The sequence below is a fragment of the Platalea leucorodia genome, assembly GCF_965183815.1.
Source record: "Platalea leucorodia genome assembly, chromosome: 9".
NCBI classification, from domain to species: Eukaryota; Metazoa; Chordata; class Aves; order Pelecaniformes; family Threskiornithidae; genus Platalea; species Platalea leucorodia.
The window spans coordinates 47,724,428-47,740,878 of NC_138831.1; the positions used below are offsets into that span (position 1 = coordinate 47,724,428).

A 16,451-nucleotide genomic window follows, 5' to 3' on the forward strand; every position below is an offset into this window, starting at 1 on the left:
TTTGGATGGTTAAGCTGTCAATTAATACTCATTTCTATCCTGTTTGGAATACACTTGTCTCAAACTTGCTGGGTCATATCCATAAGCCTGTGTTGCAATGTTTGGGTTATAAGTGGCATAAGGGGAAAGTTTAAATCCCAGCAAAACCTCCAATCAAAACCAGTTAAACCCTTCCTTTCCAAATGTTTAAACTGAAAATTAACGCAGATAGCACATGGAAACATAGCACTCTGAACATCTTTGCACTTAGAAAGAAAATACCATGTAGTGTTCACTATTACCTTAGACCAATCACCCGTTTTCCATTCGTAACAGCCTGTGTGATCCTCACACTCTTCCTCATCTCTTGGCCTGGTGGCTGCATCACATTTTCCTTGAGAATTTGTGCACGTCACTGTTCTTTTCTGGATCCCCTTGCCACAGTCTGCTGAGCACTGCAAAACAACAGGTATTTGTTTTCTGTTACATGATGCCTAGAAATGATAACTTTTATCTTGGTAACATAGCTAAAAGGAAAAGCTGCTTTTATGAACACAGAGGAAAACTGATAACCCGTAAGATTTCCTCCCAATAATCTAAGCCCCTTTCAAACATAAAGAGTAATTTGAAAAGCATGATATCTGCTTGTGAAATATTTTACTTATGAAAAATGGCAATTCTGAAAATCTTCTTTGAAAAATATCAGCTGGCATTTGGCTAGAATTGGTGTTACAGATAAAAAAAGCCCACTAAATCTTGTGTTTAAAAGCTCATCGTTCATACTGAAAAAGCACACACTGAGATTTACAACACAGAATTGCCACATCCCTTGATGTATCATGGGAGTGAAATGATGGTGATAAACGCATTTTTAAATCACAGTAGCATGAGACCACTGTTACAAACACATCTCTGCAGTACAGGTTGTACATACCACGGCAAAGTCACAGTTCTCACACATATTCTCCTGTGAAACACATACATGACCTTCACTTTTTGATTTGCCATATGCTCATCACTATGTTAGTTCCGAAGAACTTCAAACGTTCAAAGGGGATAGCTGAGGAGAGGCACTATTCAGTGAGCCACAGTGTTGTGATCAGCTTCCAACCATGGCCAGCAAGCTAGCCACAGACCTCAGCAGGGGTGAAAGACAGACTTCTCAACACCAAAAGCATAAGCAGGGACTGTCTGAAGTCCTCTGAGAAAGCAGCAGGCTGCTAGAGCTGCTAGAATCAGTTGCTGAAGGACGACTTGATTCAAACATTTGGGCACTCTAACGAACATTCATGCAAGTGAGCAGAGATTATCCACAAATGTTTTTGTGCCTGGTCACTATGAAGGTAGCTCCTAAAGAGCAGGGATATCTGGTCACCCATTTGTTATCTTTGCCAATGGCTGGCTGGAAATTCTGTTTTACTGGAGAATTTGTCTTGATTTCATTGACTGTACTAGGTGGGAAAATGACACTGGCATGACTTGAAACAGAATTTCTGTTTTAAATAACCGGTTCGGTAATAGAGTAACAGATCTGCTGATGCTGTCACATGCCACTACACAACAGCATAGCTAGCCTCTCTGCTCTTCATTTTCATGCCACTGCAGTGGTTAAGAGTGAGAAATTTTCTTGAAGAGCCACTGGGGACAGGTGGGTGGAAAAATGATATCTGTACCAACTGAGATAAAAACTAACCTCCTCTAGCATGTCAAGTTCTCCCCTTCAGGGGATCAGCATGGAAAAGACAGTTGATTTGACACTGAATAAATAGTGAAGATATGAGATATTCTGTGAGGTCTTTTGAACATATTCCAAGAAGCTTCTCCATCCAGGGGGTCTATGCTGGAAACAAGCGTCAGCTTGATATAAATTACATCAAATGGACAAATCTCAGCATGCCTGTCTAACCGTCTTAAAAATACAATCCGGGCAGTTCTGACCTGCTGGCCTTGTTAAGGACATGAATGACAAGCGTTTATGAGCTGGCAAGCAAACAGACATGCCTTTAAATACTTCAGAGCACTACAAAGTGACTTCTTGAAAATCTGGGAAACCTTCCACTTAATTTACTATGTGCTGCTCGTGGCGTGACCTCCTTACAGATGTAACGTCTTTGTAACAAGCACAGTTGTATAGTTCTGCTAGATAGAGGGATGAATTCTTCCAGGCTTTGCAGAATTCCAGAAACTGCTTTGCTGGACTCCTCAGAGCACAAGACTTGCCAGAGATCCCAGGCTGGAGCTCCCTAAATGGTACCTTAAAGCCATGAATTTGCCCCAAGTTGTATAGACTTTCTCAAATTATATATCATTTTCCTCAGTCCTCAGGGTGGACTCCTCAGGGTTGCACTCGTTCATCTCAAACTACAAAGCACACTATATAAAATCTTTCAAATGGTTCAATTTACTCAAAGTAAATCAAACTGAAGTGGGAGTATTTTTCACAGTAGGAGAAATCTCTAGGTGGGTTTTACAAGCAAGTCTGGGAAAAACACCAACTGTTTGTTCTTCCCACAAGCTTTTAAGTCATTCACAGATTAATACTGCATATACTTTCCTAGACAAAACAGCATTTGCAAAAGGTTTCCAACAGATCTTTGGTGGTCACATATAAATCACCCTCTTTAAGAGTTTTTTTTCTTTCCTGAAGTCCTCTGTTTTCATGAAGAATTTCTTAACATACAGATTTTACAGAGATTCCACAACAGGACAGTCTACAAATTAATATGCGTAGTCCCTGAATGTCCAGCTGAGATCATTAGGTCTTATTTTATTAACAAATTACTTACTCAAATCCCATGAGGTTTTGTAAAGGAGCAACACAACTTTGCAGTTAAGACACAGCTCCTTTATTTGAAGGAAACTCATATTTTTTTATACTCTAGTTCCCTAACAGTAGAAACATTCACCTTTTACTGACAGTCTCTATTTTTGTCATTAAAAATGGGTTGAACAGTACTTTGTCCAAAACAATCTCAAGTGTTTGGCAATAAAAGGGGAACTTAATTTTTTCCACAATGAAGATTGCATTGGAATTTGCTTTGAAAACACACACTTTTGATTGCGGACCAGACATCAATGTGGTCAACTATTTTTTGTTGTATAACCAAAAAGTTCAAAAACATACATGAGAAAATTGATTTATAAAATGATACCACTACTGTGATATTTACTCCACAACATCAGATTAAAATGTTAAGGATTAAAGTGATTACCACTGAAGAAAGTCCTAGTTATGAGAAGTGTTCAAACTGGCAGAGCATCAAATGTGTCCTGGAGTCAACTGTGCTACATAATAGCAGAAATGTGCCAGAACACAAATGGATTTAAAATCACGAGTGGGCAATTACAGACACAACAAAAAGTAAATAAATTTATCAAAGGGAAAGTAAACCAGTTATTGAAAAAATGATCTAAAAATATTACGTATTTGCAAATGTGACGTGGTCACAAATATGGAAGATTTCCACTCTGGAAAAAGTCTTCTGTAACTTTACTTACTGTATTTCATAAAAGGGAGAGAGAAGTACCTGGGATTGTTAACAAAAGACCCAAGTAAAAATTTCCCATGTAAAACAGGTAGGAACTGCACCATAAGAATAGTCTCAGATATGAACAGTTCAGCTGGTTCAGCTATAAGAAATAAAGAGGGCATCATCTGAAAAGGTTACTCCTATCACACACAAAGGACCTACCAGACAACTTACTTACTTACTTACTAAAACTTTGCTGTGTTTCTCCACATCATTTGAAATGAAAGAACTCGGAAAGAAAATGAATCTCATGCATTAGTGAACAGATACAGCGCCCTACTGAAAGGAAACACTACTCTCACTTTGCTGTCATCTCACTTGCCAAACAAAGATTTCCTGTTCCAAAGGTGGACAATGGAATCACATTGTGTGTGTTAAGAGACGCTGTTCCTCAGTGCAAGATCCCTTGTATCCTGAGCTTCTGTGACTTTTAAGCACATTTCTAACAATAATATTTTGCAAAAGCTCTTCGACAATGTTTTAAACAGAAGCTCACTGTTTCAAAATAGAGATGAATAACAAGGAAAGATCCTTTCCACAGAAGTGACTTGTTGCTGGACAGTCCCATAACACATCCAGTCTGGAATGAGACTGGTAGAGCTGTAAGCGCTGCACCAAGAGTGAAAGGATCTTCTCATCATTCAGATGAGCCTAACAGATACAATATCAAAACTAACATGGACATCCTATTAGGACTGTTACTCACAAGGTGCAGACAAAGTTGCCCTGTATTAGCTGAGTCCTGGTCATGAACTGTAGCCATACTCCCAGTCACTCTGTTGCTAAACAAAACACAGGCTGTCTAGACCACATCATTTATACCTGAAATGCATTTGTAATATCTGAGATTAATTTCTTAACTCTGCAACTAAGTGGAGATGCACCTTTTATACAAAGCATAACCAGCTTTTGTATGTTCCTGGAATTACACAAAAGAAGGTTGGATAAGGCCCAAAGATTGTACATTCTCTGTAACATGCAGATGCTTGATAAATCTGGTATTTGTTTCATACTGCATTTAAATGGAGCCAGAAGCCCTGGTGGGTTACTACACTTCTGGCCTCAGGTCAGTGAAATGTTTTTCCTTGCTGGTCAGAGTTTTCAGATGGAAAGATATAGTTACTATAGCGTGATATCTGAAACCTGCTTTAATAACTCATCCGGTACAGAATACAAACCTCAGCTCCAAACTGATCATCTCAACAAATACCAGTCCTACCCAGTGCCCCAATACTGTGAGGCACTGAGTATGCTGACCATGAGAACGTGCTTAATTTTAACCACTTAGCTGGATTAGGGCCAGTGTATCCAGAGCTGTGTGCAGTCTGGCTCCTTTCTTGAATCACGTTCCTACCTTTGACCACTCTGATGCTTCCCAGATAGAAAGGCAGTCCCGTCCTTCACAGCTTTGTACCGTTGTTGGTTTGTTGCCAAGGCAGTAGAGGTCTCTCGTGTTAACGTAGGTGCCATTTTGCAACTGATAAACACAAGTCACTTCCCGGTGCTGGACACCTTTCTCACAAGTAGCAGAGCAGGGACTCCAATGGCCAGTCACCCACCTGGGAAGGAGCCAGAGAAGGAATGTTAAAAATCTGGTGGGATAAAACATTATGCTTCACTTAAAAACAGTAAGAAATGGGCAACTCTTCCTAGATTTGTGCATTCTTCGATGGTGCTGTATTGCCGTCACGCTGAGATCACCTGATCACCTTTGGGAGCTGTAAGTGTGTAAGGCAGAAAAGTGTTGGTATACAAGTGGATATCCATTCCTGCCTCCATGCTAGACAGAAACACAAACTCTGCATAGCTCCCTTTAACCCCCAGTCTCTACAATGTGGCTGCGTTTTTCCCCCAGATAAAGACAGACTTGTCTGCAGACCATCTCATCCCACAAATATTGTTGCCTTTGAGAGGTACCTGGGAAAACAACTGCTACATCTGCATGCACATCTTCACTGTGCAGCAGAGCTGTGCAGAGAACGTGTTCTTACTGTGTACAAACCGGGACGGTGCTATGGCCAGACATCTAGCCCAACATAGCTTTCCTGCATCCAGGACCAGTCAGCTTCTCTAGCCCTACATTATATGACCTCAAAGCACACAAATCCTCTACATCCCGGACTATTAGAATGCAAAGACATCTCCTGCCTCACTTTTAGTTCACCCTCTCACAGCTGCTGGTGAGATTTCACTTTTCATAGCTGGGCTTTCCAGGGTGTTTAATTGGAATCTCATCTGTTTGAAGTTCATGGCATTAGGGGCCTCAAAAGTGGAGAATAACTGGCTATGTTCATTCTTAGAAAATGCGAATTGCATTTAACTGCCAAGGCTCAAGAAGTGCTTAAAAAGACAAGATTTTCCCTATAGAAAGGATCCTACAATGTTGTTTCAAAGCTGCCATAGCTTACAAGGATGTGCCATAACCCAGTCTGGATGGGGGTGGGGGATATTTCCCTATACCCATCATTTCTCTGAGCCTTTGGGATTCATTTGCTTTGTAAGCACATTTCAGTTGCTATTTCCTTCCCCTTTGATCAAAGTGTGCTGGGAACAAATACATGGCCTTTTTTTTTGTTGTTTGCTTTGTTATGTCTTTAAAGGCTCTTTGGCAAACACCCAGCACGACGTTGTGAGGTGTTCGGGTTCCTCCAAAGTAAGGAACGTGCTGCTGCTGTGAGCAGTCTCCGGCCACGGGCGTGCAAGGGAAATGAGGCAACCTCACCCCGCTGTCTTCCAGCTCGGTGTAAGGCCAGCTGAAAGGCTCCCACTGACTCCAGCACCACTGTGGTTAGAGCTGGGCTACAAGGCAGCAAATAAAATGACGAGGAAGAATCTGAATTAGGAGGTATGTAGGGAGGGATGATTTTTTTTTCCTGAAGACAAGCAGCATCGATCTTTACGCTTCCTGCAATCTGTCAATGAGGAACATGTTCTCTGTAATTACAGGCATTCCTGGGTGAAGTGAAAGACTGGAACAATAACTGTGTAGGCGCTCTGCACCGGAAGGCTATCATGCCTTTCTCACCAGGTAATTGACCTTCTAGCCTGTTATTTAGGACTGTCATCTAGATTAGTATCCTTATACCATGAATCTTTTACTTGTCACCCAATCCTGGGTTGTCTGTTATGATAAGTGGCTCAAGTAAGACTTCTCAAAAACAAGTCTGCCCAGAAATACTACTTCATTTTGCTGAAGGCTCCCGTAGTCCAGGTAGAGCACCATATGTGCCAACTTATTAACCACATTTCTTTTGAAGTTGCTGCTTAACTTCTCCTAAATGAATCAAACAACTGTTTCCCATCTTCCCATTCCTGAATGGGATAAAATCAGTTCAGCACAATTTGTAGAAACATCTTCGCTTGGTGCAATTGTCATGAATTCATTTGCCAAATGCTGTGACTGATGAGCCGGTGTGACAGCACTGATGACTGCGTTGACAGTGAAGGCAGAAGCCATTTGGTTTGAGCAGGACGGGATGGGGCAGGCTGGCCACCTGTCTTTTGTGGAATAGGGCTCCGCTCAAATGTTTCTGTGCATTAAAGCAGTTGACACATCTGCGAATTTCCGTTGGCTAAAACAGCTGGCAAGACACCAAACGTGTTTCTCTAGACAGTAGTTTTGGTGCATCTCTGTGGCTGAGTGCTTGGTATTTTGCTTACGGAATGGGAAAATGCCAGCTGGGTAATTGAATACTAGGGCTGAAAGACTGACGAAAATAGCCTTGAAGTGTAGAAATCAGTGTTCATGAAAATTAACAGCCAGGCTCCCTTGATATCAGCTGGGCTCTGCCCTGTCAGAGCAAACGTGGAGGGCGTTATCTATCTGGGTGAAGGAACCGCTCAACAAGGGCACGGAGGGGGAAGGAGTGACTGTGCTTTACAAGCTGAATGTGAGTCACAGGGCCGGGAACGGTTTCTGTACAGGCTCCACTGAACTAATATTCACTTCAGCACTGTACTCTCACTGTGATCTACAGCTACTGGCAAAAGAAAAAGGGAAAGGGACTGAAAGCAAAGGAGAAAGATAAAAATACATTCTTGGCAGAGGCTGTCTGTGAGCTTGCATTTAGGATGGGCAGCACGCAGCATGCCAACTATTTCCAAGATGCCTTAAGAAGTAAGGTTATGACTTTCCTTTCAGGAAAGAATATTCCTTTTTAATTTTTTTTATGTTGTTGCTCTTGTGGAGGGGAGAAATCACCTCTTTTCTACCCTGTTCGGTGGTCCCTCGCTCTAGCACAGATACAACAGAGTGTAACTGGAAAACTGGCACAGAAAAAACAAATATTATCATCATCATGAGAAGAATGATTGCACAGGGCTTGAGCCAAAACCCAGGGAATCAATACAAAGCTGTGCCTGTGGTGGAAACGCAGTCTCCAGCTTTTTTGTCAGAGTGGCATCTGTATGGCCAGCTTCAGCTACCGATCCACTACATCCATCCCTAACCTGAGCCCAGCGGTTACAAACAAGCTGGGGCTATGCTGCAAGGGATCTCTGAAACCTCACAGCCCACTCTGTCCTACTTGTGACAACTGCTGCTAACATGGAATCAAAATACTTAGAAATTAAAGGCTATTTTAAAGTGGTGGGTTTAGTTTCATATCCAAGAGAAAAGTGACAGATTAAATATTTGAATAATAATAATATCAGTAAAGTAGGCTATTTTCAAAGGCATCAAGGGGATGATCACTTTGACCACAAAACTTCATCCTCTCAGTGAAGTCTCTGCTTGGTTCAACGGCTTGTAAAAATGACCTGGCAAACAAGTAAGCGCAAGTCCTACGTGCAGCACTGGCAGTGCCCTGATCTTCCCCCACAGTTCTCCCAAAGCCCCCTTCACAGGCAGCTGAAAATACTATTTTAGTGCCTGTAAGACACAGAACCACTGCAACTATATTTCAACAACATCGTTCACAAACAAAGTGGAAAGACAAGGGATTTACGGATAAAGTGATTAAAGACGAAAATTCCTGCCAGTTTCATTTTTGGTAAAGGAATGTGCAGCAAGGTATTAGCATAATTACTATCTGCAAACACACAGGGAAGAAAAATGTGATGTACAAATAGTATCACATTATGGTTACTATTAAATTACACTAGAGACAGATTTTCCTCTCTACACTGTCATTACACCTTTTGAACACACCTGGATGTGTTTAAGAATGAGAGTTACTTTTCATTTTTTTGAAAAAGGGTAAGTATTTTTCTTATGACAATGTAAAAAATAATTCCAGTGTTCTAACTCAAAACCCCAGGCTAGCTCCGTATTATTAACTAAGCCCATTAACTGTTGTACACTAAGCTCTGTGTGTATCATATAGAGCATTTGGCTTCCAGTTATGTTTTAAGCCTGTAAACTAATCTTAGGGATTGCTTGACACCACAGTTCTTTTCAGTTCGGTCTTTCACTCCCAGGTTATAACCTATCGTCTGTTGGACCATGTGAGTGCTCTAGCTGGAGGCCCTGGAGAGCCTCTCATTTTTCCAACAAGCACTGATTTATGTGGCAAACACACCCATCTTTCTCACAACCATAGGGATGGCTTTATCCCTCACATCCATATGGATGGCTTTATTATTATTTTCTGTAATTTTTTGTAATCTTACCTCTATAGAAGATTCAAGAGCTAGACGATCCCTGCTGGTGGTTAGATTTAGGAAGAAAGTGATGAGCTTTTAAGCACAGATTTTTTAACCCAGTCAGTGGCTGTCTTTCTAGCTAAAAAATGCCCAGAAGGGTGTGTTTTTCTATAGCCTCAGAAAACTGGGATGGGCAGGACATGCAATCTGAGAGGGCTGTTTTAAGTCTTTGTCTTCTGAGTCTTCCTCAACCTCTGACCTCTCAGTATCTCTGCTGAGGAACTGGGAGTTCTTCTTCTAATCTGCTTTGGCAACACTCATCTGGCAGGCCCCCGGAGAAAACTTGAAATATCTTTTGGAGGTTCAGTTCATCATTTGATCTTTCTATGGTCTGGATTAGTCATTAACCTTGAATTATCCACTCTACCTACTTGCTTAAGACTCCCACATTTTCTAGGAAAAAAATTGTCTACAGCACTATGTACATAAACCCCGGGGAGATGAATGTCTGCAAATGAAGACTTGTAGCTAAGGATTTGGGAAAAAATGCTGTGAAGATAAAGTGGGTCAAGGCTGAAGGATGGGGTGGAGGAGTGCAATCAAAAGACATGACATCACTTTTCAGAGATTTGTAGCCTCTTATAACATAAAGCCATTACATGTCCTAGGGTAAATATTGCAGCCCCTTAAATTTCACCTGGTTATTTCTGTCTCGAGCCCTGCAGAAGACTGGTGCCTGCAGGTTGCTTCTGTTCCACTAACTAAACATCCATGACTTATTCGCACATGCACTCACTACCTACACGGATTGCGTTACTTTTGTTCCCTCCCCAATGCTACAGTGACATTAATTTCCCTGCTTTCACAATAATAGCTTGGATGTGACCAAAGACACATTTGCAATAACACACATTTTTCTGGCTTTATTAAACCTGTTTTTTTAGAACTGGCTCTTAACTACAACTCTACTACTCCGAATAAAGTATCAGAGGAAATTTGCTACTAAACAAGCCATAGCTAGTCTGAAAAAGCACTTGTGACAGAAACTAACCTAAAGCAGTGTAATTTGAGGGTTCTATTTCTAACAGATTTTATTGCGTACCTTTTAGTTTAATATACCTTGTTGCACTACCATACAGGTGAGGATAACTCCATGTTTAGTTAGCACTGGTTGTCTTTAGCACCAGTTTGCGATGCAAAATCATGTTGAAGTTGCTCTCAGTTTCCTGAGGCACCTGGGTGAAACTGTGGCTCTACTGATGTTAGGCAAAGTTCAGACCAACTTGCAGTGGGGCCAGGATTTCACATTGGATAATTTTAGCAAGGAGAATTGGAAAAGATTTCTGAGAATCAGTCACATGGAATCGACAGTTAGATATTTTTTGCTTACAGCTATCAAACGAAGTTCATGCTTGAATATGTAGAAGCAAGAAAACACTGTTTACTCCTGATTTCCATGAAATGCGCACACTCTGCTATTGTACCTTTCTCTCCCTACACACTTTGGAAACTCTCCACCATGTCTCTGCTATACTGGGGTCAAAATAATCAGGTGAATCTTGACTTTTGGGAACAGGTTGTGCCACACCCAGTCACTAGAAGGTTTTTTTTTTTTTGGAAAAAAGTACAAGGAATCTAGTAGAATAATACAGCTGCTGATGTCGAAAGTAGGACTCCAAGACTAACATTCCTGTCTGATTGCCTTTATAAACAGTGCTCAGTAATTTTCCAGTACAGTAGTCATTCTGCTAACAGACTTGCCAACTTTCACTCACACGGGTTTCTTTTTTTCTTTAGTGATTATCATTTTGACAGCTTTATTTTTTTTTAATTTCCCACCAATTATAAGATCAGCCATAGGACAATGTTTTATAACTTACATGCACCTTGGGAAGCTTTTTTTAAATGGAAGACATTGTATTCTCCCTCCTCCCTCCCCCAAATCAAGCAGATCCCTCAGTTTCTGAGGTCTCAGCATGGCGTTGGTGTGAGTAGGTGTCCTTCTTGCTGGCAGCTGCCCCACTGCACTAAGGCACAGAATATCAGCATCCTCAGAGCCCTTTTGCAGGGAGTTACCCCTACCCTGATCCACGGCTGGTGTATCTTTGATGGGGCAACTGATGTCCAGCTCCATTCCCTGCCTTTCAAGGAAGGCAGTGCCTTTTTCTCAGCTCACGCCACAGGATGCAAACCATGTGAAGAGCATTACAGCAGGCAGCAGTAGGAGTGACTTTCACAAATAGATATTTTGCTAGATTATCCTGCTAATCCTTCTTTGTGGGTAAAGACTGCACTTGGCCTGAAGAGCCTCAAACCAACAAAGCACAGATCATTTAACATTTTAAAACAAGGAAATGTTCAACCATAAGGTTGTTGAGTCAAACATCATAATGGGAAAAACTGTGATGTAAGCCAGCCTGGGTGTTTACACCACAGCTAAGAAACCTGTCTCATGACTCCATGTGAAAACTAATGCCAAATTAACTTCTGCTCTAGCAAGTCATCTTGAATTATTTGATGTAAATGCATTCAGCAGTAGCCATTAAGCCTTCCTCATTCTACTCTCTGTTCCCAAGCCTCCTCTTACTCCTCTTTCAGAATTGCTTCATTGAGTTGCTGGATTTGCTTGAAAATATCTTTTTGCCTTTCAGTAGCTGATTAACTACTGATTGTTGCTGCACTCGGTGAACTGCCTACAACCCGGAACGCTTGTGATTTTGTCTCCTTCTAGTGGATGGTGACAACCAGACATGCCCACAACAGGACATCTGCCACCCACTCACAAAGGTGCCTAGAAGAGTCTCAGGCTTTCTGGTCTACAGCATTTGGCTTCTACTCCTGCAAGACCTGCCGGAGCCCCGCTTGCTGCAGCTGCCCACCACCTTCGGTTTCCCTGAAGAGCAGCCACCAGGGCGCAGCATCACCCGCTCGCTCAGCCGCCTGCAGCCACCGTGTCTTGCACCGTGTCCAGCACAGTCCTGGCAAATTCATTAAGCTCAAACTGATTCTAGAGATCCCAACTCCAGTTTTGGGAAGTACTTCAAAATGAGCTCTTACGTGGTGCCTCCTTGGATCAGAGGGTGCTAACATTACTATTTATGCCAGATTTCCAGGCTAAAATGATTTGAAACCCTCCCCATGGCTGTTCCTTCTTTTCTTTTTTTCATGTAACCAAATTCAAAACACACCAAAGGAGATGTTTCTTAGCACAAGGCACAGATAAGGTTTTGAACTCGTTGCCATTGAAACTTATGGATGATAAACATTTGTACAGGTTCCAAAAGAGCCTGACTGCATTAATGAAAGAACGTACCCATTTGGAACCATTAAACGTCTAGCTCAGTCCCTTCAGTTAACAGACACTCCCAATATGTCCCTCCAGTTTAGTATAATTTCCATACAGCCCTGCAAGTAATTTGCTAACATTCTCAAGGAGTTTTCCATCATACTGCTCCCCCCCAAACTCTGTTTGCAAGACTGTCACCTCACAAAATAAATTCAAAACTGTTCTGCTCCCCATCTACCTCTGATGATAACACAAATAAACATGGTGCAAACAGACCAGAATCGGGGATACAGACTGATTTCTGTATTCTTGGACTGTTAAACAGAGTACTGTCACAGGCATATGGTGGAGTCTAAACAGAGAGGTGGACTCTCAGGCGGCAAGGGTCATACAGAGTGCCATGAGCTTAAATCAGACCAGGAATCAAAGCAATGGGCGCTATCAACCGTCACACACTGAGGCACGATGCTTTGAGCTGTCACTAGCCTTTTGCACAGGTCGGCGAGGTGCTGAGCCAGCTGGGGCCTTGGCTGACTCTTATAACTGGCTTCATTTTTGACCCAGCGGGCATCACTGCGGTGCGTGAGCCCTTGGAGAGCACGGTGTTGGATTCCAGTCCACAGATGGAAAAATGAAAGGGGAATAGAAGAAAGAAAGAAAGAAGCGATCCATGTAACCACAGACCCGACCTCAGCAGCGTGCCAGTTTTTAGACCGGATTTGGAGGGAAACAATAATCAAGGAAATAGTGGTAAGAGGATGCAACATAGGTTTCCTCCAGGCGAAACTCATTGGCTGTATTTCTTTGATTAAAATAACTGCTTTTCCAGACAAAGGAAATGCGGTAGATTTAATCTATTTGGTTATCAGTAAAGAACTCCTTTTGCTGCACTAGAAATGCTTATGTAAGTTGGAGAAACTGGTGATATGCTGGGAAACATGGATATCAAAGCGTAATTCATATGGTAGGTGAGAGCTGGCCACGGTGTAGCTCTGTAAAGGAATATCAGGTATGAAAGGATTTTAGGTTAGTTACTGGTGGCCTTCCTGAAAGATCTGTCTTGCATTTGATCTAATTTAGTATGTTCATTAATGACCTCGGCACAAAAAGAAGAAAACTGCTGAAAAATTGAGGAAAATGCTGAGAATACAAAGTCTAGAAGCATTGTCAACGCAACAGAGGATTAGGATGTCATACAGGAAGAACTGCATAACCTTGAGTACTGCAATAACAGAGATAGGATGAAAATGAATAGTATACAGTGCGAGGTTGTGTGCTTAGGGACTAATAACAAGCATTTCTGTGTTCAGGTAGGATTCGTATGTTGAAACAAAGGAGGAGGAAAACATCTAGAATGACTGTAAGCCACAAATATGATGCAGCCATGAAAAAAGCACAGCACGCATCAGGAGAGTTACTGCCAATGAAGGCAGGACAGTATGAATGCAACTGTGTAAGGGCTCGACTGGACTGAGACTGGGATTCTCCGTACAATTCTGGTCACCTATGCACTCAAATTACGAATTTAAATAACATAAATTAGAGGACTAGTAGAGAAGGTGACCAAGGTGACCAAGGGAATGAAGAATTGATACACAGTCTCTGATCCAATAAGAAGTTAAAGAAAAGTAATGGATTTAGCCCAGCAAAATGATCAAAGGAGATACACTGGTTTGCTGTATCATATGGCGCTTAGCCCAAGGCAAAGAGCTAGGGAGCGAAAACACCGTATAAGCAAAGGAACAGAGCTGATGCAAGAACAAATCGCTGAAAAATGACAATGAATAATTAAGGCTGGAAATAAAAGATCCTGACCCACAGGAACAGCAAGGTCACAGGAGAGCCGTCCAGTGAGGGAAGGAGACTGTGGAGCAAAATCAGTTTATGGAAAGCGGCCTATGACATGCTGCTGGTAGTAGCAGAAAACTAATCCTCGGACACAGGAGATACTTGCAAGCCCTAAACAGTGAAAATAAGGGCTCAGATCTCCTGTGGTTTTCTCTAGATGAAGGCAGGGATTTCTGGCTTTTATGCTGCTGTTAAGTAGCTGTGTAGGAACACCACATATTCGGCAGGTCCCTGAAAGAACTCAACCTCTATTAAAATCTGTTACAGCAAAGAGGAGGAAAATTAACAGTGTTTGCATACAGGCCATTACAAGTCTAACAGTTGGGAAATTTCACGTGCTTTTGGTTCTTTTCCTGCATTAGAGGGGAGCAGTTTCATATTCATAGACCCAACCATGCATGTTGAAGTGTGTGGCCACTGGCCGACCTATGTTTTCAGTAATAACAGCTGATGTGATCTGTGATTTCTGAGTCTTGTGCCAACATGAGTGCTGGGTTTGCCTATATATTTGGGTTGGTGTTCAGTGTGCTGGAAACAACCCATACGCACCGTATGCAAGAATCCAGATTCCATCTGGTTACAGCAGGGTTTTGTAAAAAATATCTAAAGAGCTAGGCAAAGGATTAGAATAAAGAGGTGCTAATAGGGTGCAGTTGGGACAGGAAAGGAAGCTGTAAAGAATTTAATGGAAAAAGAGGGTCAAGGAACATAAAAAATAAAATAGGAAGAAAAAGAGGCATTTTTTTAAAAGGTGAAAGAGTAACAATAATAAAGAATGAAAGATTCTTTTATTTTTGCCAGTTTCAACAAAACCCTTAAGAAAATTCTCTTCTCTGACGTTTAATTTTAAAACATGTCAGTGTATCCGATCCTTATTTCAATCCTGCTTTGTTTTTTGCAGATGCTGGGTTGCAGTTGCAGAGTTCTAATCTTCTTCTTGGCCTCATGAAACTACTGTCCCCTGCCCCACGTTATTTGGCTCTCCTAAGAGGTGGCTGAAGTTCAAAGGGATATATAATTTGCAAAGCACTTTGGGATCGTGCTGGAAGAAAGACACTTCTTAATATCGTACCCTTTTTTTCTCCAGATCACTTTATATATATAATGCGGGTTATTATTTTTTTATTTTTATTACAGTCTCAACAGCAATAGCCTCCTACTCTTCCTCCATTTATACAACATGATCTCACCCCATCCCAAAGATTTTGCAATCCAGATTATACATGGATTGAGAGAGGAAGCAAAGGGACAGTGTGGGATAGCGAATTAAAGTCACACAGCACATCCAAAAGAGAAACAGAGACTGAGTGTCCGTCCTGCGACCCAGACCCGTGCTGGCCATAAGACCCTTCTCTAGCGATAAATTCTCCGTAAGGTGATTCTCTTAAATTTTGAGTAAAATGTAAATGTAGTTCGAAATGCACAAAACAGAGCAGGTTTACTACAGAAAGGAAAGCATTGTTCCTTCTCCTGAACTCAGGTAAAGGGCTTAGTCCTGAGTGGAAACGGGAAAGGACCTTATTGTAACAAGATGCTACAATAATTTTACTTGAAACCCTAAAACAAATTCAGGGCTCATAAAAAAAGCATTGACATGGTGAAAGAGAATGGTTTCTTTAAGATGTTCTTGGTCAGAGAATATGCTAAGCATGCATTTCTAATATCTGGGTGGGCAAACGCAAGTGGAAATTTAAATTCTACAGAGGCACAGAGAATGTGCTTCTGAAAATGTTTCCAGTCAAAAGCATGTTAAGTGTGAAAGTGTGGTCTACACGGAGGGAGTGAGAGAGTGTGGTCTATCAGATCATCAGCAAGGATTTTGTGGCCTTTCCGGGTACTAAGCACATTTGGTGTTTGCTGTCGTTGCTCTGAAAAAAATGGACCAAGGAGAGTGTCACTCTGCCAGTGCTAATTGCTCCTGGGGAGAACTCTGCTAACTGTGGCTATAAATTGCCTGGTAACTCCACACAGAAGAAGAGATACCTTGGAATAACATTAAGGGCTGGACCTGAATCCCCAAAGGAACACGATCTGGATATAGGAACAGAGATTTAACACTGTCACTGCCCTGGACAGGCAGCAATGTCATGGTGAAATTGTGCAACAAAGAGGAGACTTCACCAAGGGCTCGGGGTCATGGAGATCCCATTGAGAAACAGCACTGTGGGTCTTGTGGGTCTTATGGGTCTAATGGACCCGATGGCCAAGACCTGCCTTTGTTGCTC

General features: G+C 41.8%; 1 protein-coding gene across 1 annotated transcript in view; it reads right to left on the minus strand.

Annotated features, from left to right (window-relative positions):
• Positions 1–16,451, minus strand: part of ADAMTS17 (ADAM metallopeptidase with thrombospondin type 1 motif 17) — a gene marked incomplete at both ends in the record, with an annotated part of 193,757 nt that overhangs the window by 19,591 nt on the left and 157,715 nt on the right. The window contains 2 exons of the mRNA XM_082321440.1: positions 282–434; positions 4,864–5,068. Of these exons, the coding sequence (XP_082177566.1) occupies positions 282–434; positions 4,864–5,068 (358 nt within the window). The remainder of the gene's footprint in view (positions 1–281; positions 435–4,863; positions 5,069–16,451) is intronic.